At 51.7% G+C, this 22,246-nt stretch overlaps 1 protein-coding gene across 1 annotated transcript in view; it reads right to left on the bottom strand.

The window, feature by feature from the left end:
• NCOR2 (nuclear receptor corepressor 2) overlaps nucleotides 1-22,246 on the bottom strand; it is a 332,048-nt gene that overhangs the window by 216,893 nt on the left and 92,909 nt on the right. Inside the window, exon 7 of the mRNA XM_015419296.1 lies at nucleotides 14,652-14,704. Coding sequence (XP_015274782.1) covers nucleotides 14,652-14,704 — 53 coding nt within the window. The remainder of the gene's footprint in view (nucleotides 1-14,651; nucleotides 14,705-22,246) is intronic.

The following is a 22,246-nucleotide window of genomic DNA, read 5'->3' on the forward strand; positions in this document are numbered from 1 at the left end:
GAGCACTGCAGCGACAGAAGCTACATAAAAGCATTGCCTCCCACAGTGTAAACCCCAGGGGGTTAAAGGCACTACACTGGTTGCTCTTTAAACCCACACGCTGCTGCTGTAAGGGAGCTGGAACAGGTCTTACAGAAGAGGGGGGGAGATAAAGAGAAATATGAGGAGCGGGAGTAACAGAGAACTTCCTGGGGGGGGGGGCCTTGCCTCCCACCTTCTGGAGGAGATGGCAGAGCTAATCAATACTCATCTTTTCCAAAGGCTAACAAGCTGCGTTGGCCAAAGGCGGAGGCCAGGGAGCTGCTGGAGTGTCTTCCAATCTCATCAAGGAGACATAAAAGACGATGGGGGCCAGGAGAGGGGGGGGAACGGGCAAGAAGCTCTCTCCTGGGCAGCTGAAGAGGGAGCTGTCTGGGCTTTCCAATTTTGCTCAGCCTTGAGAAAGATTGGTTTGGGCAGGTGGAGAAAAGCCCAGCTGCTTTCTGCGCCAGGAATCCGCGGTGCATTTTGCAAGCCTCGGAGCTGCCCTGCTTTCTCGGCGTCTCCCGAACTCGTGGGTTCCAAAGGCTGCTTTGAACCTCCCTCGGCACACGCAAGCGCGCTTCGCGGCGGGTCCTTCTGTACGTGCCGCTGCTGTTACTTAGAAACCGTCGGCGAGGAGGTGAAATCGGGCCATGTATCGGAGGAAGCACGTGTTGGGTTCCCGGGGGGGGGGGGGGGCTGCACACACATCCCAGCGGGAGAGGCACACGGCACTTGCAAACAGCACTTTGGAAAGGTCAGGGTTGCAACGCGCCATCCGCTCCCCGGCAGCAAGCATCTTTCTGTTCACATCTGGGGAAAGGGAAGGATAATCAGAGATGGCGGAAGCACCGGAGAGCCCTAGAGGGACGCCCACCCGACACGGGGCAGAAACTCACCTTGGCCGACAAAGGCGACGAAACCCCACTCTCGTCCTAAATGAGGTGGTTTCTGCATGCGTGTCAATGCATTCATAATGCTTAAAGTCAGGCCAAGAACACAAACTTTGCAAGCGTTCATTTGCGCAAAATGACTCTTGTGTGGTTTGGGCAGATTTTATCTGCTCCTGAAGGACATCACCACCAGCCTGAAACAGCTCTGAATTGCCCGGAAAGCCACTTCACACGCTGCCTGCTTTCTTTGTGTATTTACTTCTCCTCTCCGCCCACCCTTTCTACAAAGGACTCAGAGTGGCTTCCATGTGGTTTCCAGGTGGTCTCGTCTATACACGATGTTCAGAGTCAGATTTCTTTAGCTGAAACTGCAGCACTGGATGACGTGTCTTTGAACTGCTCTGTGGGCTGCCTCTGTGTTTCAGTCGTGCTGCCTCTGGAGCATGTGAAGCCAAAACTCTAAAGCCACACTGAGGCTAACAATGCAACCCCAAAGCACAGGGAGTCCATGGAAGTCAAAGGGCATTAGAAGGGTACAGCTCTGCTTCTGGTGGCACAGAGAGTCATAAGATAACAGCCCTGCTGGATCTGGCTAGTGGCCCATCTAGTCCAGCGTCCTGTCTCACACAGTGGCCAACCAGTTCCTCTGTATGGCCAGCAGCAGGGCAGAGAGGCCGAGGCCTTCATAAGAACATGAGAAGAACCGTGCTGGATCAGACCAACAGTCCATCGAGTCCAGCATCCTGTCTCACACAGTGTCCAAACAGTTCCTCTGGAGGGCCAACAACAGGGCAGAGAGGCCAAGGCCTTCACAGAACCTAAGAGGAGACCTGCTGGATCAGACCAGTGGCCCATCTAGTCCAGCATCCTGTCTCACAGTGGCCAACCAATTCCTCTGGAGGGCCAACAAGGCAAGGAGGCCGAGGCCTTCATAAGAACATCAGAAGAACCCTGCTGGATCAGTCCATCTAGTCCAGTATCCTGTCTCACACAGTGGCCAACCAGTTCCTCTGGATGGTCAACAACATGGCATAGAGGATGAGGCCTTCCTTTGAGAAGAACATCAGAAGACCCCTGGTGGATCAGACCAATAGTCCATCCAGTCCAGCATCCTGTCTCACACACTGGCCAAATGGTTCCTCTGGAGGGCCAACAACAGGTCATAGATGCCAAGGCCTTCATAGAACCTAAGAATAGCCCTGCTGGATCAGACCAGGCCAGTGGTCCATCTCGTCCAGCATCCTGTCTCACACAGTGGCCAACCAATGCCTTTGGAGGGCCAACAACAAGGTATGGAGGCTGAGCCTTCATAAGAACATGCGAAGAGCCCTGCTGGATCAGACCAGTGGCCCATCTAGTCCAGCATCCTGTCTCACAGTGGCCAACCAATTCCTCTGGAGGGCCAACAAGGCAAGGAGGCCGAGGCCTTCATAAGAACATCAGAAGAACCCTGCTGGATCAGTCCATCTAGTCCAGTATCCTGTCTCACACAGTGGCCAACCAGTTCCTCTGGATGGTCAACAACATGGCATAGAGGATGAGGCCTTCCTTTGAGAAGAACATCAGAAGACCCCTGGTGGATCAGACCAATAGTCCATCCAGTCTAGCATCCTGTCTCACACACTGGCCAAATGGTTCCTCTGGAGGGCCAACAACAGGTCATAGATGCCAAGGCCTTCATAGAACCTAAGAATAGCCCTGCTGGATCAGACCAGGCCAGTGGTCCATCTCGTCCAGCATCCTGTCTCACACAGTGGCCAACCAATGCCTTTGGAGGGCCAACAACAAGGTATGGAGGCTGAGCCTTCATAAGAACATGCGAAGAGCCCTGCTGGATCAGACCAGTGGCCCATCTAGTCCAGCATCCCGTCTCACACAGTGTCCAGTCAGTTCCTCTGGAGGGCCAACAACAGGGCAGAGAGGCTGAGGCTCTCCTCTGATGTTGCCTCCTGGCACTGGGATTCAAAGGTTGACATGGAGGTTCTCTTTAGTCACCATGGCTAGGAGCCACTCATAGACCTATGCTCCACAAAGCTGTCTAATCCCCTTTTAAAGCCATCTGTGTCCATGGCCATCACTATGCCTACAGGCAGAGTTTCACCGTTTAATACTGGTGGAATGAGCTCCCGGAGGAGATCAGGACCCTGCGGGATCTCTTGCAGTTCCACAGGGCCTGCAAGACAGAGCTCTTCCGCCAGGCTTTCAGCTGAGGAGCCGCCACCACTATAGAGCCCTGGCCCTTGGCTTTGACATCTAGCCTGTGCCGCAGGAAGATCATGAGCAGAATGACTCTTACACCTCTGTGTGCACTCTTAAAGTGAGCCATCTCAAACATCTAATTAACCATCAGCAGCACTTTGTGGATTTGTATCAGTTATAACTTGAATTGTTTTTAGATGATTATGGATTTGTATCAGTTATAACTCGAATTGTTTTAGATGGTTTTATGCTGTTTTAATTGTTATTTATGGATTGACTGTGAGCCGCTCCGAGCCTGCTTTGCGGGGAGGGTGGGGCACAAATTAGATAGATAAGATAGATAAGATAAGATAGATAAGATAAGATAAGATAAGATAAGATAAGATAAGATAAGATAAGATAAGATAAGATAAGATAAGAGAAAGATAGATAGATAGATAGATAGATAGATAGATAGATAGATAGATAGATAGATAGATAGATAGATAGATAGATAGAGAGAGAGATACTAACTGAGTGAAGAAGTGTTTCCTTTTGTCTGTCCTGAACCTATTTCCCAGCCATTTCATCAGAAGCCCTGAGTTCTCATATTACAGGAGCGGGACACCCTTGATCCACTTTCTCCACCCCCACGAATAAGTTTGCAAACCTCTCTCGCATCTTCCCGTGAGTGCCTTTTTTTCTAGACTCTTACGTCTCAGACTCTCCGGCCTTTCCTGATAGGAAAGACTGATAGTCTGGGTTTCCCTCTTCTGCACCTTTTCCAGATCTTTATGAAGTCTTGTCTACGCTTGCCAAACGCCTCCCCGCCGCCCCCCCACCACAAAGTTGAAGGGAATCAAGAAGCCCAGATCAGGAGTCCGCCCGACCTCAGATGCAACGGAAACGCAGGCTCCTTGAAAGGCAGAAGGAGAGGTCGTGCTTAATACAGGGCTGCTGCCAAACACAGCAGGGTCACTTATGCGCCTCCCCCCCCCAATGTCATCACGCATTTCCCCCTGTTCTCTGGTGGCAGCTGGCTCAGTCAGGGAAACGAACAAGGCGATGAAGCTAACTGCTGGCAAGGAGAACTCAACACGGGGATGCTGTTTTCAGCAGAAGCCCTGTGATAGGCGCATCTGGCAGTTTCGCTCATACAGATGTTGCAAAGCCATGGCGTCTTCCACAGTTCCATCTCCCTCCTAAAATGGGCTGCAAGAAAATGCCTCAACTAAAGGATTAGAAAGGGGTTTTTTTGGGGGGGGGGGTGTTGTGAAGTCACAGCCCACTTAGGGCAACCCCTCAGGGGGTTTTCAAGGCAAGAGACATTCCGAAGTGGTTTGCCATCGCCTGCCTCTGGTATTCCTTGGTGGTCTCCCAGCCAAGTACTAACCAGGGCTGACCCTGCTTAGCTTCCGAGATCTGATGAGATTGGACTACCCTGGGCCATCTGGGACAGAGCAAAAGACATAAAGGATTAGTTTGCTGTCGCCTGCCTCTGCGTCGCAACCCTGGGGCTTCATGGGTGGTCTCCCATCTGAATGCTAACCAGCACTGACCCTGTATAGCTTCCGAGATCAGGCATGGAGGCTGAGGCCTTCCCCTGATGTTGCCACCTGTATTAGTGCCCCTAAATTTGGAGGTTCCCCTCAGTCACCATGGTTAGTAGCCACTGACAGACTTCTCCTCCTTTAATCTATCTTGTTGTTGTTGTTCAGTCGCACAATCGAGTCCGACTCTTCGCGACCCCATGGACCAGATCACGCCAGGCCTTCCGGTCTTCCGCCGTCCTCTGAAGTTGGCTCAGCTTCATGTTCGTTGCATCTATGACACTGTCTAACCATCTCATCCTTTGCCGTCCCCGTCTTCTTTGACCTTCAATCTTTCCCAGCATCAGGGTCTTCTCCAGTGAGTGCTCCCTTCTCATTGGGTGGCCAAAGTATCTGAGCTTCAGTTTCATTATCTGGCCTTCCAGGGAACAGTCAGGGTTGATTTCTTTTAGGATTGACTGATTTGATCTCCTTGCAGTCCAAGGGACTCTCAAGAGTCTTCTCCAGCACCATAGTTCAAAAGAATCTATTCTTCGGCGCTCGGCCTTCCTTATAGTCCAACTCTCGCAGCCATACAGGACTACTGGGAATACCATTAATCTATCTAACCCCCCTTTAAAGCTGTCTATTCCTGTGGCCTGTCTACATCCTCCAGCAGCAAACAAACGACACGAGCCACCCAGTTATCCAAACACGCCCTGATGAAAGCAGGGTTTGGCTGGGGCCACGGGGAGCAACGGTTACCATGCACACGCACCCTGGGCCACAGCTGGCGCATAAAAGGCAGCAGGTGCCTAACCTGTGGATCAGGTGTGGCCATCACGGTTCCTTATTTATTTATTTATTTCAGTTTCCTAGGCCACCCCTTCCCTGAGACAGGGCTCAGGGTGGCCTACGTCAAAAGCGAATACAATCTACGAGAAAACAGAACAACATTAAAATATATTAAGACAATTCACCAGAAAAACAATATCGCGTCCGAGACGACGGGTAAGTTCAGTATCTACCTGCCCCCTGGATGGAGGAAAGGATAGGGAGGAAAAAGTGGGGAGGTGGGAGTATGAGCATGCCAGACCGTCGCTGTCCTCTACCGCATGCCTGGTGGAGCATCTCTGCCTTGCAAGCTCTACGGAAAGGTAGTGAATCCTGTAGGGCGCGGATGTGCTCTGGCAGAGCGTTCCACCAGGCGGAGGCCAGGGCTGAAAAGGCCCCGGCCCTAGTCGAAGACAGACGGACTTCTCTCGGGCCGAGGACCGCCAGGAGATTTTTCTTAAATCCGGGGGCATATTCTCACAAAAGCTCAGGCCAAACCGAAGGAGTCATACGAAGTGCCCAGTCACAGAGGCTAACTCTGCACACCTCAGCGCCTTCAGTGCCTGAGCACACCCTGGGTTCAAACCCTTGAGGTCCAAAATCCCATTCCAGTTCCTCTGGAGGGCCAACAACAAGGTATAGAGGCCAAGGCCTTCCCATTAGAAAAGCCCTGCTGGATCAGACCGGTGGTCCATTTAGTCCAGTATCCTGTCTCACACAGTGGCCAGCCAGTTCCTCTGGAGGGCCAGCAGCAGGGCATAAAGGCTGAGGCCTTCCCCTGAGAAGAACACCAGAAGACCCTACCTGGATCAGACCAGTGAGGGTCCATCTAGTCCAGGATCCTGTCTCACACAGTGGCCAACCAGTTCATCTGGAGGGCCAACAACAGGGCATGGAGGCTGAGGCCTTCCCCTGATGCTGCCACCTGAGTGCCTCTAAATGTGGAGGTTCCCCTCAGTCACCATGGTTAGTAGCCACTGATAGACTTCTCCTCCATGAATCTATCTTATCCCCCTTTAAAGCTGTTTATTCCTGTGGCCATCGCTACATCCTCTGGCAGCAAAATCCACATTTTAATCACTCTCTGGGTAAAGAAGTATTCCCTTCTGTCTTCTGTCCATCCTGAACCTACTGCCCATCGGCTTTAGCTTCTTCCCATAAGCAAAAGTGAAATGCTGGAAAGCGCTGGAAAATTCCACATTATCACAAGGACTTTTGTGGGTAAGATGCAACAATTCCACCTTAAACGTCCGGGCGCGTTTCCAAGTTCCTTGTGGAAGGAGCCTGTGCAAAATTTGGCGCTGGAGTTATCTGGCCCTTGTTCACTGGAATCTCTCTGGCTCTCCTCCAGAGGGCTTAACCGCTTGAGTGCTCTGCACAAATTCTACCCTGGCCCTGTACAGATCAGAGCCCGAAAATGGTGCCCAGGGAAAGGGGGGGGGGACGACGAGATAAAGCCCATGTTGATACGAAAGGCCCGGCTTCCCAGACAAGAAGTCAGAGCCAGCGCAAGACACAAAAGGCGGTCTGTTAGGTGGTCCAAAACTTTATCGCAGGTATTAGATTACACAGGAAGCCTTTTGATTCATCAAAGGGCCGGGATCAACAACGGCGAGGGGAGCGTGTTGGCAAGGAAAGGGGGGAAGAAGGGAAAGCCAAGGACGGCTGGTGAGTCAGGCGGTGCAACCAGAGTGCAAGAGGGCGACCAGGTGATCCTGAGAAAGGATTTGGGCGGGCAGGTAGAATCCAGGGAGACAAACCAAATACTTGAAGAATACACAGAAGGGGCAAACTCACTCAACAACGTTTGAATGGAGTCATAGAATCGTAGAGTCGGAAGGGACCTCCAGGATCGTCTAGTCCCACCCCCTGCACGATGCAGGAAATTCACAAATACCTCCCTCCAGTGTTCCCTCTAAGCTGAGTTAGTGTGAGCCAGCTCGCAGTTTTTTAGCCTCCGGCTCACACATTTTTGTCTCAGCTCGGGGAGGGTGGCTCCAGAGCAAACTCATTTATGCCGCAGCCATATCACTCGCTCACAACTTTAATGCCAGTAGCTCACCAAATTGAATTTTTGCTCACAAGACTCCACAGCTTAGAGGGTGCATTGCCTCCCTCCCAAACCCCCAGTGAGCCCTGCTCCATGCCCAGGAGATGGCAAAAATTCTCCAGGATCCCTGGCCAAACTGGCCCGGAGAAAAATTGCTTCCTGACCCCAGAAGATAAAACAAGTGGAATTTTTCAGTGCTAAGCAGTGTTCCCTCTAAGTGGTGTAGTGATTAAGTGCGCAGACTCTAATCTGGGAGAACCGGGTTTGATTCCCCACTCCTCCACTTGCAGCTGCTGGATGACCTTGGGCAAGCCATAGTTCTGGTATTGCTGTCCTTGAAAAACAGCAGTTTCTGTCAGAGCTCTCTCAGCCCCACCTACCTCACAGGGTGTCTGTTGTGGGGAGGGGGAGGGAAAGGAGTTTGTAAGCTGCTCTGAGACACTTTTGGGTAGTGAAGAGCGGGGTATAAATCCAATCTCTTCTTCTTCTTCTTCTTCTTCTAAGCTGAGTTAGTGTGAGCTAGCTCACAGCTTTTTAGCCTCTGGCTCACACATTTTTGTCTTGGCTCAGGAAGGATGGCTCCAGAGCAAACTAATTTATGCAGCAGCCAAATCGCCTGCTCACAACTTTAATGCCAGTAGCTCACAAAGTGGAATTTTTGCTCACAAGACTCCACGGCTTAGAGGGAGCATCACTGCAAAGGTGCTAGAGCACTACTTGACTTGGCCAGACCTGCCTCTCCTTGGCAGCTTTGCTAAACCCTCGACACAGAGGAGGAGAGACAAAATCGATAGGGAAGAGGAGGCAAATGCTCCACCCTGGACGACCGACTTTTAATCACTGAAAATGACAGGATGTACCAGACTGGACTCCCTCCAGGGCACTTCCTTCAAGCTTACTCCAAGACAAGAGTGTTGGGAGCTATTGTTCAAGGGCCACAGCTGAGTGGGGTCTGCTTAGCTCCTGCCTACTTTGTCTGCCTCTGGCTTTCCAGGAACTTGGGCAAAGAAAACACTTTTTTATTAGTTGCTGTGGATTTCCCGGGCTATCTGGCCGTGGTCTTGGCATTGTAGGACCTGACGTTTCGCCAGCAGCTGTGACTGGCATCCTCAGAGATATAACACAGAAAGATGGAGTACTCTCTGTGTCAAGGTGAGAAGAAAAGGGGTAGGCAGGTAATTTATATCTACTCAGGAAGGTGGGGTAGGGCTGAGTCATTATCTTGTAGGAGTTCCCCAGGCTGTGAACATGCTAATGGAGGAGCTTTCCTGAGGAGGTTCTTTTGCATATGGCTTGGCTTTTTCGTACTACTGGTAATGAACTTGAGACCTGGTTCAAAGAACGGCCCATTATCCCAACGCCTGGTGCATTCCATGTTGGAGTGTGCAAGCCCATGTCAGATAAGGTTGGAGCGGGTTAAGTCCACGTCAGACTAATATCAGCTGACGGGAGCCCAAGAGCGACCCGGGGGGTGGACTGAATTAATGCACACACACCCCAGCTCCTAAATGAAGCAGAACTGAAGGGTCGGTAGTTTGATGTGATCCTCCGGAGTTTAACTTTTCTACCTCCAGCCAGTTTTCTGCTGTAGACGCAGCTCCGCAAGTGGAGACGCCAGATGACATGGTTCCCGATATTATTACAACCGGGGCCAGGGAGAGGGTCAGTCTCAGGCAGGGTAGAGAAAGGGAGGGTCGATGTCCTAACAGCACTCTTACCTATGGGGTTGATTCACAGTTCCTGTCAAAATCTGACGCAGGTGAGACCCTCCTCCTCAAACAATGCATGACTGATACGAGGAGCCATCTCACGGATGGACCTCTACCTAGAGGATACACTCATAATGTTCAAAGTGGCCCTGCACTTGGCAGTGAAAGCGGAGAGGGAAAGGCTCCCAAAACCCTTGTCGAATTACGGAGGACGTTTTGCAGGCACACAGGAAGCAACTGCGATAACATCTGCTGCACCACGAGACTGGTTTTATGGTGCCAAAAACTATCACAACTTCTAAGCAAGTTGAAGGTGGGGAACTGTGTTAAGGCCGTAGCAACAGAACAAAATCTGAGTCCAGTGGCACCTTAAAGACCAACAAAATTTTCCCCAGGGCATACGTTTCTGTGAGTCAAAATTCACTTTGTCACAGATCTGACCAGGTGAGCTTTGACTTACGCCCTGGAAAAGTTTCCTTGGTTTTCAAGGTGCTACGGGACTCAAATTTCTGTTCGGCTCCTAAGCGAGGCATATGAAGACATGAAACTGCCTTATACTGAATAAGACCATCAGTCCATCAAAGCCAGTAGTGTCCCCTCAGACTGACAGCAACTCCCCAGGGTCTTAGAGAGAGTTGAAGAGATTGGATGTATACCCCGCCCTTCACTATGAGTCTCTTTCCTTTCCCTTCCCTTCCCCTCTCCTCCCCGCAACAGACACCCTGTGAGATAGGTGGGGCTGAGAGAGCTCTGACAGAACTATGGCTTGCCCAAGGTCACACCAGCAGCTGCCTGTGGAGGAGTGGGGAATCAAACCCGGTTCTCCCAGATCAGAGTCCGCGCACTTAACCACTACACCAGACTGGCTCTTTCCCATCACCCATTATCTGGTCCTTTTAACTGAAGGCCCCTCCCCGGTTGTGTGGCTGCTGTGAAATCTGACATTCCGAGAACCTTCACTGAATTTCTTTTCATCTTTCAAATCAAGCTTCTAGTCCATACTGACTGCAGAGAAAACCTGGCAGAAATGGGTTGAAAACTTCAGAAGCTAAAGGAGATCTGAGGCGGGCGGGCGGAGGGGGGAGAGAGACGGCAGCTTCTAACAGTCAGGGAAGGGACGGGGGATCTCCGGCAGGACTTCTCCACTCATCCGCAGACGTCTTTCCCCATCGTCCCTGCCAGAGCTCAGCTCCGGCAATGTTGGGTCTGCGAGCATCACCACAGCAGTCCATTCCAATCTCTTGGATACAAAATGCTTCCCTTTTTCAGTTTCAGATGCTTAATTTTAAATAGACACTCTAAGTGGTTTCAGCTCCAGCCCCGTGAACTGTCTTAGCAGAAGACCTCGGAGTTGTTGCCTTTTTCTTTAAGAACTCCACAGCTGCAAATAATAATTAGCTGCTTGGCCTTGAATGGGGGGGCAGACAGTTTAAGATCCGATGTCTTTCTGCAGAACCTTTACCTTACTTTCCAGGCTACGGGGGGCCAGGGAGCAGGGAACTCTGTGAATGTCGGTGCGTTTGATACTCACTGCTAGGGTGCAGTGAGTAGTAACTTTTTTTGTAATCATCTTCAATAAATTCTGTTGAGATCTTTCAAGACTTGAACTGTGGAGCAGCGTTGTTAATGGGTGACTCCCTCCCTTTGTCCAGAGGCGAACCGGAGACCGAAGAGGTGAGCTTTTAAGCGTAAAGTGCTTGGGATGTTGACAGAGAGAAACAGGTCGCTCTTTGCCAGCTTGAGACCTTGAGCCCTACCAGGCTTTGGCAGAAGAACCGAGAGAGTAGTTCCCGGTTCACACAGTGGCCCAGGCTGTCAAACTCTGGGGGAAATTCAGTCTTTGCCGTGGCTATTCTTAGGGGGAGATGGCGTTACACATCCTCCCCTCACTGTGCGATGGCTGAGAAGACACAGGAGAACTCTCAGGACAGGATGCACCCTTTCCTGCTCACGTGTGCTTCAGGAGGACAAGACTGCTACCTGCCTCAGACTAGAACCTTCCAAGCTGACCACGAGGGCCGACGTCGAGGAGATGTGAGCCGTGCCAAACAGAACCGGACCCAGCCCGGTATCCTGCCTCTGAGAGCTGCCAGCATGGAGCTGGTCGAGACAAGTGTTCCCTCCAAGATGAACTAGTGTGAGCTAGCTCACGGTTTCTTAGCCTCCGGCTCACACGTGTTTTGTCTTAGCTCAGGAAGGATGGCTCCAGAGCAAACGAATGTATGCCACAGCCAAATCGCTCGCTCACAACTTTAACGCTGGTAGCTCACAGGGTAGAATTTTTGCTCACAAGCTTAGAGGTAGCACTGGTTGAGACCCCTTTTTCAAGTGGGTCTTGGAACGGGACAATGTGTTCCGTCGCTGCCTTTCCCGTTGCCGGGGCAGCGGTTCCCAAACTTCTGCTAGCTGAGGCGCAGTTTTGTCCCCGCGTTTAAATGGGAGGCGTGCTTCGCGTTTATTCCCAGAACGGGTTTTCTTTTAGACCCAAGAATGAGAGACGTGGAGGAGACGCAGAAGAAGCCACCCTCTTATGTGGGTCAGAGCTTGGAAGAACACCTGCAGCACGCAAAGACGGAAGGGAGCAGCCTTCTCCAAGGGCAGATCGTTCCGCGTCGAGCCTCCGATGAATGAGCTAATCACACACGCACAGCGGAACTACACCCCCCCCTCCTCCCCAATAAACACTGAGCAGGAGGACAGGACAGACTCGCACAGAACTACAGTCAGTAGCTGCCTCTGTGGATGGGTGTTTTGGGGCCCCAGGAGTCTTTAGATGCATTTGGCAAGACACCTGAGCGTTACTCTTGCACTGCACGCAGTTTGAGAATTCCTGAGCTAGAGGTACATGCGAAGAGATTTAAAGGGGGGGGGGTGGATTACCTTTTCACAAAACTGGACGGCACAAAAAGTCAGAGAAGCCCTGCAGCAGCCGATCTAAAGTCCATCTTGACCGGCGCCTGGTATCCCCCAGAGGCCAAAGAGACGCCTTCGGGGAGGGCACCTGGGACCAGAGTGCAAAAGCCCTCCCCGGCTGTGCAGGCAAGAGAGTTTCCCCCAGACCTCTACACTTGCAACAGAAGGAAGCGACGGCGTAGGCTGTACGGCTTTATTCCACGAGAGATGCATTTTCATGCTTTTCTCATTTTAAAACCTTTTCTGCAAGAGGCAACTGAGCAGGGCTGGGGGGAGGGAGCGATAATTAATTAATTAATTAATTAATTATGAATTAGACTTTTGCCCCGCCCTCCCACCGAAGCGGCTCAGGACGGCTTACAATAGTTTAATACAACCTCACATCTAAAAGAATACAATCAGTAAAATAGCCAAATATAACTTATAAAATTAAAATTACAGTTTAAGCATGGCGGCCATCCATTATAAAGTGCTAGAACGATCAATGTGATCTGGGCTATTAAACGCTTGCCGGAACAGCTCCGTCTTTACCGCTCTACGGAATTGGTGGAGATCCCGCAGAGCTCGAATTTCATTTGGGAGCTGATTTCACCATACTGGTGCAGCTAGGGAAAACGCCCTCGTTCTTGTCGCTGTTAACTTAGCGTCCCTAGGGTCAGGGGGGACGAAGCGATTCTGCAACTCAGATCTCAGTGCTCTTGGGGGAACATACGGGGAAAGGCGGTCCCTCAGGTAGACAGGCCCCAGACCATATAGGGCTTTAAACGTCATAACCAGCACCTTGAAGCGTATCCGGAACGCTATTGGCAGCCAGTGCAGCGACCTCAACACAGGATGGATGTGCTCCCTCACAGGGAGACCCATCAACAACCTGGCCGCGGCATTCTGCATCAGCTGATTACCCCCCCCCCCAGCTGCCGTGCTCATTTCCTACTTGCTGAGGACTCGATTTGTTTTTACAACCCAGGGCCAGGCATGGCGGACTCCGTCTCAAACTCTGCCACAGCGTTCTGGGGTATGGGGAGGGGCCGTGGCCCGGTGGCAGAGCATCAGTGTGGCGTGCCGAGTTCAATCCCTGGCACCTCCAGCCAAAAGGATGAGGTAGCAGGTGATGCGAAAGACCTCTGCCTTCCTGAGACCCCGGAGAGCTGCTGCCAGTCAGAGCAGGCGATGCTGATCTGGATGGACCAAGGGTCTGACCCAGGATCAGGCAGCTTAACAGGTTCGTGTGTTCACGCAAAGCCCTTTAATTGGAAAGTAATGAAGTAAAGGGTTTGTCAAAACATTCATGACCCACCCACCCCCGTCTTACCCGTCCGTCAAAGGGGGCTTTGGGGGGTGCTCAACAAAACAGCTATCTCAGCTCACAACACATGAAAACCACAAACACATTCCGTTCTCAGAACAGCCAAAACAATTGTAACCCAAATGCACGCAGTGTCCCTTGAGCAGCTTCCCAAACAGCCCTGCACCTTTACAAGACTGTCAGGCTAGGTGTCCTCCTCCAGAAGGCTGGTTCACAGGGATAGTTATCTCCTTATTTACTTTATTTATTTACGCTGCCACCACTGAAAAAGCCTGAGAGTAGGGAGAACCAGCTTTAATAGCCTTTGCTGGAAAGGAATGATAGGAGGAACCATGAGGCGGACTGAAGTCGGAGCGCACGCTCAGACTGGGAGGAGCATGAAGGCTTTTAAAGGCAAGGGGTAGGGGGAGAAAAAGCCATTCGAATTGAGCTTGGAAACAAGCAGGAAGCAAATGCATTTCCAACACAGGCATAACGTGAACAAAGCCGTTCTCTCGAGCGGCTGTATTATGGACAAAATTATATTTCTCAATGGTCTCCCAGGGCAGCCCCACGAAGACCACAATGTAGTAGTCCAGCCTCAAGGTTACAGAAGCGTGGATCGGGCTGGGAGTGAACTTGGAGTTTCCTTTGTGCAAAGCCTGGGGTCTCCCACGGAGCTATATAATTTTTCTCTCCCTCTCTATGATGGCAGATATCAGGGCTTTCAGGCAGGGTGTAGGTCCACTGATCTTGGACACGGGGTGGGGGAATCTAATGATTTCCTGTAGCGCACACCAATCTCTCCCTTCTTTCCAAGGTGTAAATGATGCTTTTCGCCCCTACTCCCCACTGCTTTCCACCTCCCCGATTCCCAACAGTTGCTCCCCTCCCTCGCCCCCAAAACCTCAAGAACCTGCAGCAAAGAAACTTCATCACTGCATCAGCTATCACCGCTAACCCTCTGCCGACTCCGAATGATGAACCGCTTAAGACGTTTTGTTGCTCCGAGCCTCAAAAGCAGAAAACGCAAGACACGAGAACTGGGTGGAAGGACGTCTCCCTCTTCTCTTCTGTCTCAGGAGGGGGGCGGGGGTGGGAAGGGAGATCTGAACCGGCGGGGCAGAGTCTCTGCCTCTGCTTTATCTGCACGCCTGCCCTGACATTTGAAAGAAAGGGGAGAGGAAAGCCGGGGGGAGGGGGGGGAGAACAGGCAGGTGTGGATTGGCTCATACTTACATTTTAATGTTTTCATGGTACTGCCTGGTATCTGAGGGCTGGTTGTAGAGAGGCTGCAAGAAACAAGAAGAATGAAAGCGTAAATTGGCAGAGGGACATGCCTACCAGAAGCCACCCGCATCATTCTTAGCACCTGCCTCCCGGAGAGCTGGCGGCATCCGTTGCCCGGACCGCTCCGGCGCCAGGCGGCTGGGCCATCCCTTCCGACACCCTCTCCTCCGACGTGACTCCTCTCTGTTCCTCTCCTTTCCCCCAGGAGCCGCTCGCTTAAGTCACAGCGCAGCCAAGAGCTCGCTGTTCCGAAGCGAGCTCGTTCAGAAACAAGCAATTTGCAACGTAATTCCTCTACGGTCTGTGTGCCACACAGCAGAACACGGTGAACGCTAAGGGGGGGGAGGGGGGCGGTTGTTATTCACTTTATCGTAGGATACAAAAGCGGCACACCTGGGGAGGGGGGCACGGAAGGCACAGCGAGACAAATCCCTCGGCGTCGGTCGGACCATGAACTGTTCTGCCAGACACAGGCTGCCGTTCTGTGTCATTTCACCAGGGGATCAGTCCTGGTGGCTTCAGCAGGGCTTATCACCAAGTAAAACGTGAGCCATCCCAATCTTGCGGAACTACAGAGCATGCCTTGTCTCATTTCGGACAGTCGCGGAGGAGAAACTGGCCCGGATATCGGAGCAAAGATGCCAGGAATGACAACCCCTTTTCTTTTGTATTTTCTCCCTTTCTCACAATACAAGAACTCATGGGCGCTCCATGAAATGGCTGAGCGGTCGAGTTAGAACGGATAAAAGGAAGTCCTTCTTCACCCAAAGAGTGATTAACACGTGTAATTCACTGCCCCAGGAGGTGGTGGCGGCTACAAGCATGGACGGCTTCAAGAGGGAATTGGATAAACATATGGAGCAGGGGTCCATCAGTGGCTCTTAGCCACAAGGTATAGTAGATAGGATCTCTCGATCTGGTGCAAGTGATGCTGTGTATTCTTGGTGCTGGAGGGGGGCAACAGCGGGAGGGGCTTCTAGTGTCCTGGCCCCACTGCTGGACCTCCTGATGGCACCTGGTATTTTTGGACACTGTGTGACAGAATGTTGGACTAGATGGGCCATTGGCCTGATCCAACACCGGCTTCTCTTATGTTTTATACAAGGACCAAGATCCTCCCAAACAATGGTGTGATGCCTTTTTATCTGAAATGACCCAAACACCATGCTGTGAATAATGCCTCCCCTCCCACATTAAAAAAAAAAAGTACTGCACTTTTATGAAGAACTTTGGGCACTTAAAAGATTTGCTCACTCTTTTGTGGTACTTTGACTGGTGCTTGTAAAAAGGCATCGCAAGTCCTAATAATCCAGATCAGGCCGATCTTGTGAGAACTCCGAAGCTAAGCAGGGCCAGGACTCGGATAGGAGGCCGTCAAGGAAGACTGAGGCTGCTACGCAGAGGAATGCCTCTCTTGCCTTGAAACCCTCATGGGATGGAGCTTCAGGGAGTTGCCCTGAGTCAGCAGTGACTCAGCAGACCGCTTTACCCTTCCGTAAAAAGGTAGGGGGCCGCAGTGGCTCAGAGGTTAAGATGCTGAGCTGCAGACTGGAAGGTCTGTAGTTCAGCAGTTCGAGACCCGAGTGCCGCGTGATGGCGTGAGCTCCTGTATCTGGCCCCAGCTCCTGCCAACCCAGCAGTTTGAAAGCAAGTAATTGCAAGTAGATAAATAGGTACCGCTTTGGTGGGAAGGTAACAGCGTTCCGTGCGCCTCGGCGCTTAGTCATGCCGGCCGCATGACCACGGAAACGTCTTCGGACAGCGCTGGCTCTTCGGCTTGGAAATGGAGATGAGCACCGCCCCCTGGAGTCGGATTCGGCTGGCTTTCGAGCAAGGGAAACCTTTACCTTTAACCTTAAAAAGGTATTATGGGGGTGGGGGTGGGGAGACGGAATTCCCTACAAAGACCAACGGTCTTTGTCTATTCTGGGGGAAGGTGTAACTGCCCGTGCAGCAGGGCCCAGTGTGGTGGTGGAAAGTGCCATCAAGTCAGAGCCCACTGATGGCCTGGGGCTTTCAAGGCAAGAGACATTCAGAGGCGGGTTGCAAATGTCTGCCTCTGCGTCACAACCCTAGACTTCCATGGGGATCTCCCACCCAAGTACTAAGCAGGGCTGGCCCTTCTTCGCTTCTGAGATCCGACGAGACTGGGCTAGCCTGGGGGCCCTCCAAGGCAGAGCAGGGCCCAGTAAGGACCCCATAAGGCTCCAGAGCGTCTCTGGATCCTGGCCCCATCTTTCAGGGGCCCAGCAGATGCCCCGGGCAACATATTCACCCGCTCTGAATGAACACGATTATTTGCCTCAAAGACACTCCTCCGCCCTCTTTGCCATCTGCCCAATGAGGCAACGTTCAGCAAAAAGAGGCCTGACACGCAAAACATACAAGGTAACCACAAAAAGGGATATATATATTTTTTGCAAAACCCGCACAGCCTGTTGGGGGAAAAAACACCTTTAAAAAGATGTTCAGTTTATCTTCGTTTCCAGGAAACACACACACACACACATGCAATGAAAACGATGAAGAAAGCAATACAGAGAAGACATTGGTTATGACAGATAAGGACATCAAATGCAGCAAAGAAATCCAGTAACTTTAAAAAAATTAAAAAATTAAAACCACAATAACAGACAGACTTCCTAGTTCTGCGCTTCTTAATGCAACCTAGAGTCAAGGCCGCGGAGAACAGCAGGTGTCCACCTTCGGGAATTCTGGAATGACGCTGAAGAGAAAGGCAAACGGTGAACGGGTGCCAGGGCCTACCTCGGCCTCCCCACCCAAGCCAGAGGGACGTATCCTGCAGGCATCGAGGTTGCAGATTCAGCTTCTGCGCATGAAAAAGCAGCAGGAATCCAGTGGGGCTGAAAAGACCTCTGCCGGAGACGGAGGAGAGCAGTGTTCCCTCTAAGCTGAGCTGGTGTGAGCTAGCTCACCGTTTTTTAGCCTCCGGCTCACACATTGTTGTCTTCGCTCGGGAAAGATGGCTCCGGAGCAAACTCATTTATGCGGCGGCCAAATCGCTCGCTCACAACTTGAATGGCAGCGGCTCACAAAGCAGAATTTTTGCTCACAAGACTCCACAGCTTAGAGGGAGCACTGGTGGAGGAGAGCTGCCGTCCACCGAAGCAGGCGGAGTGGGGGCTGCAGGGACCCACGGTCTGACTCAGGGTCAGGAAATGCCTTGGGTCTTGATCAGTCCGGGTCCCGCCCCCACTCATTGCCGAGCGGTGAGCAAGAGCCCGAGAAACCCCCGGTTTCTGCAACAGGCGCGTGATGCCATCGAGCGGAGGCCTCTCCCCTGTCGGGAGAAGGAAGCCAGGGCTCCGGAGTTCACCCTAACCACTTCAGTCCACGGCCCCGGCCTCCTCCAGATAAGAGTGATATTTAGCCCATGAATCATCCCTTGAAACGATGGCCTCACTTGGGCCGCTTCCAGGTGACTGAGGCAGTCAGAGGCCTCGATGCTTACATCAGTCACGCATTAAGGAGCTGCAGAATGCCCGGACTTTGGGTCGGCGCGATAAATTCTCCTCGCCTGGGGAACGAGCAGCAAAAGAGTGTTGGCTGCACCGTGAGTCAGTGAAGGCGAAAGCGCAGAAAGGGGCTTGGAGGGGGGGGCTGGTGGGCAGCTCGAGGGCCCAATTAAACCCCATCCACAGTACGGCAGTGACGCTTCTCTTTGACACTACGACTCCAGGATACAGGCTGAAGGATCCCAGGTTTAATAACGCCACCTCACTTTGGGGCGTGTGTGTGGGGGGGAGCCTTCCCTGCCTGTAGAAACGTAGCAAGTCAGGGAGAAAGACTGCGGCCAAGGCTCCCTGCAAGCTGTGGGTCTTGTGAGCAAAAATTCTACTTTGTGAGCTCCCGGCATTAAAGTTGTGAGCGAGCGATTTTGGCCACTGTGTACATTAGTCTGCTCTGGAGCCCTCCTTCCTGAACAAAGGCAAAAATGTGTGAGCCGGAGGCTAAAAAACTGTGAGCCGGCTCACACTAACTCAGCTTAGAGGGAACACTGACTGCAGCCTAGTTTTCTTCTCTCCAAAGGTTACAGTTGCTCTCTGTGGGGAATTATTATTTGCAAAGGGAGAACCGTTTGTGTGACAGAAGAACTCGCTTCCGGGGGCGGGAGAGAACTCCTAGTCTGGACCAAGCATCTCTGTTCGTCTTTTTAAGTCCAGGGGGTTTACGAACTGGACGGAGTGCGATGGGGATGTTCCCCCCCACCCCACTTTCAGAACGATTTCACACAGTGTGGCAGGCAACACTGTTACGTCTGGGTCTGTCTTCCACCAAAATGTCACATGGAAATTAATCACAGCCATTAATCACGGCCTCTTCTGCCAATTCACTTCCCCAGATAGGGAAGCTGCCACTTGCTTTTTGGCTAATCGCATGCTTTGCTTTTTCAGACTCGTCTGTTCTACTGAAGGGTTTTGGAGGAACAATTTGGGAAGTGTTTTTGCCCTGTGACCTCATGGGACCATTTCACGAAGTCATCTTACAAGCAGGAAACATGACTTTGATAATGGCTCACGTACAGTCAGTAACCGGATTGGCTCGTGGCTTCTTTTCCGACCCTTGGGCCAGTTCACACATGCAGCTTCGTCATTCGATGAGAGGGAGAGCAAACGACAACTCTCACAGGTCAAGAGGACATAATGGACTCGGCTACGGCCTCGAATGGCATGACTTTCAATGCAATCAATCCACACCATTCAGCTCCCAGCTCTATTTCTCTCAGAAACAGAGAAGAATTCAAGGGACGCTTATGTGGAAACAGTCCTTAGCAGACTCTGAGCAAAATGTGTGAACTGTCACACTGAAATTTGCAGGGTTTGAAGGCACCACCAAAGGGATGTGCACGCTTCAACTGAAGCACGTGCCCTTTGGTGGCGGTAAAGTGTGAGTGCGCCATCGAGGTCCTGTGCTGCGGTTGAAGCTTGCACATCCCTTTGGTGGTGCATTCATACTACAGGTCATCGCTGGTAACTGCCATCGAGAAGCGATGAAGCTGTGATGCGTGAACTGAAGCGGGTGGCTTTTTGGAAAAGATACGGAAGTCCCGTTTATATGACCAAATAGTTCTAATGCAAACATGGTATCCTTAGCAGTTTGTCTGCTTTGCTAAATTAACTGGTTGTGCAATCCTAACCATGGATTACACCCCCTGAGCCATTGGCAGTAAGGTCGCCAGTGGTGGAACGGAACCAGTAACAGCCACAGCCAGGAGTTGTGGGAACCCTTCCTCACAGTGTACAGCACTAATGTGGGCCGTAACTGAAAACAGAGCACCTGCTTTATGTGAAGGTAATCTCTGGTCAAAATCCCTGAAGCCTCAAGTAGCAGGTGCTGAGAATTTCCCGTGGAAAGCCACTGGCAGCCACCGTAGACATTGGATCAAAGGTGGCTTCCAACATCCCTCAGCACATAAGCTCACTGACAGTGTCCAGAAGGTGGGAATCTCCTGAAGCAGCAGAACAAGGTTTGACTCCAGGGGCACCTTTAAGACCAGCAAAGGATTGTTCAAGGCATGAGCTTTCGTGTGCAAACACATTTCTCCAGAGAGGTGAAGGTGCCACTGTACTCAAACAGCATCCAGAATGTTTATTTACTTAAAACATTTCTATGCCACCTTAGGAGCTGCGGTGGCTCAAGTGGTTAAGACGCTGAACTGCAGGCTGCGGAAGGTCGGTAGTTCAGCAGTTTGAGACCCGAGTGTGCCGCATGACGGAGTGAGCTCCCGTCTCTGGCCCCAGCTCCTGCCAACCTAGCAGTTCGAAAGCAAGAAATTGCAAGTAGATAAATAGGGACCACTTCAGTGGGAAGGTAACAGCGTTCTGTGTGCCTTGGTGTTTAGTCATGCCGGCCACATGACCACGGAAACGTCTTCGGACAGGGCTGGCTCTTCGGCTTTGAAACAGAGATGAGCACCACAACTCTAGAGTCGGACTCGACTGGCTTTCGAGCAAGGGAACCTTTACCTTTTTATGCCACCTTACCACCCAGTTAAGGTCCACAAGGCAGTGAACGCAAAAAACGTTTCACCAATTAAAATGCAGATAAAAATATAGAATTCAATTAAAAACATGAACACTAGTAAAGGTAAAGGTTTCCCTTCCTTGAAAGCCCGTCAAATCCGACTCTAGGGGGCGGCGCTCATCTCTGTTTCCAAGCCAAAGAGCCAGCGCGGTCCAAAGATGTTTCCGTGGTCATGGGGGTGGCATGACTAGACGCTGAGGCGCATGGGACGCTGTTACCTTCCCACCGAAGTGGTACCTATTTATCTACTTGCAATTTCTTGCTTTCGAACTGCTAAGTTGGCAGGAGGCTGGAACCAGAGACGGGAGCTCACTCCGTCATGCAGCACACTTGGGTCTCGAACTGCTGAACTACTGACCTTCCACAGCCTGCAGTTCAGCGTCTTAACCGCAGCCAACACAAACAATAGAAGGAGGGCCAAAAGCCTTCACGGGGTGGGGGGGTGGGGGGGGTATGGCAGATTTAAAAAAAACTCTTCACTTGCTGGCAAAAGATACCAACAGAGGGAGACGGACGAATTGCCCCGGGGAGGCAGTTCCAAAGTTTTGGGGCCACGACAGAGAAGCCTCTTTCTCGGTTTGCCACCTTCCTAGCTTCAGATGTCGGGGGCAACTGAAGCGGGGCCTCCGAGGACGACTGGAGTGAAAGGGTAGGTTCCTATGGGGAGAGGCAGCCCTGAAAGTATGTTATTCCGTAACCCAAATCTACAAAATCATGCTCCCATGCACCACAAGCAGGCCGTATGGTGGAAAGGGCTGTCACAGCCAACTTATGGTGGCCCTGTAGGGTTTTTCAGGGCAAGAGATAAACAGAGGTGGTTTGCCATTGCCTGCCTCTGTATAGTGACCGTGGCCTTCCTTGCTGGTGTCCCACCCAGAGCCTGGAGAGGAGACGACTGAGAGGTGATAGGATAACCACCTTCAAGTTCTACTGAAGTGTTGTCATCTAGAGGATGGTGCAGAGTTGCTTTCTGTTGCCCCAGAAGGTCGGACCAGAACCAACGGGTTGAAACTGAATCAGTTTTCAGCTAAACATTAGGAAGAACTTCCTGACAGTCAGAGTGGTTCCTCAGTGGAACGGGCTTCCTCGGGAAGTGGTGGCCTCTCCTTCTTCAGAGGTTTTCAAAGAGAGGCTAGATGGCCATCTGACAGCTATGCGGATTCTGTGAACTTAGGTGGATCATGAGAGGGAGGGCAGGAAGGGTTGCCTCAGTGCTGTGCCGTTGAGTCACAGCCGACTTGTGGTGACCCTGTAGGTTTTCAAGGCGAGAGGCGAACAGAGGTGGTTTGCCACTGCGTGCCTCTGTGGAATGACCCTGAGCTCCCTTGGTGGTCTCTCATCCGAGGATGAACCAGGGCCGACCCTGCTTAGCTTCCGAGATCCAATGAGATCAGGCTAGCCTGGGCCATCCACGTCAGGGCAAGGACTTGTACTCGTGCTTTAAAGGAACACTTTAAACCCTCTGACCCATAATAACCCAGATTCTGCAGTTAGACAAA

Source organism: Gekko japonicus, unplaced genomic scaffold, assembly GCF_001447785.1.
Source record: "Gekko japonicus isolate JY-2015 unplaced genomic scaffold, Gekko_japonicus_V1.1 scaffold181, whole genome shotgun sequence".
Taxonomy (NCBI): Eukaryota; Metazoa; Chordata; class Lepidosauria; order Squamata; family Gekkonidae; genus Gekko; species Gekko japonicus.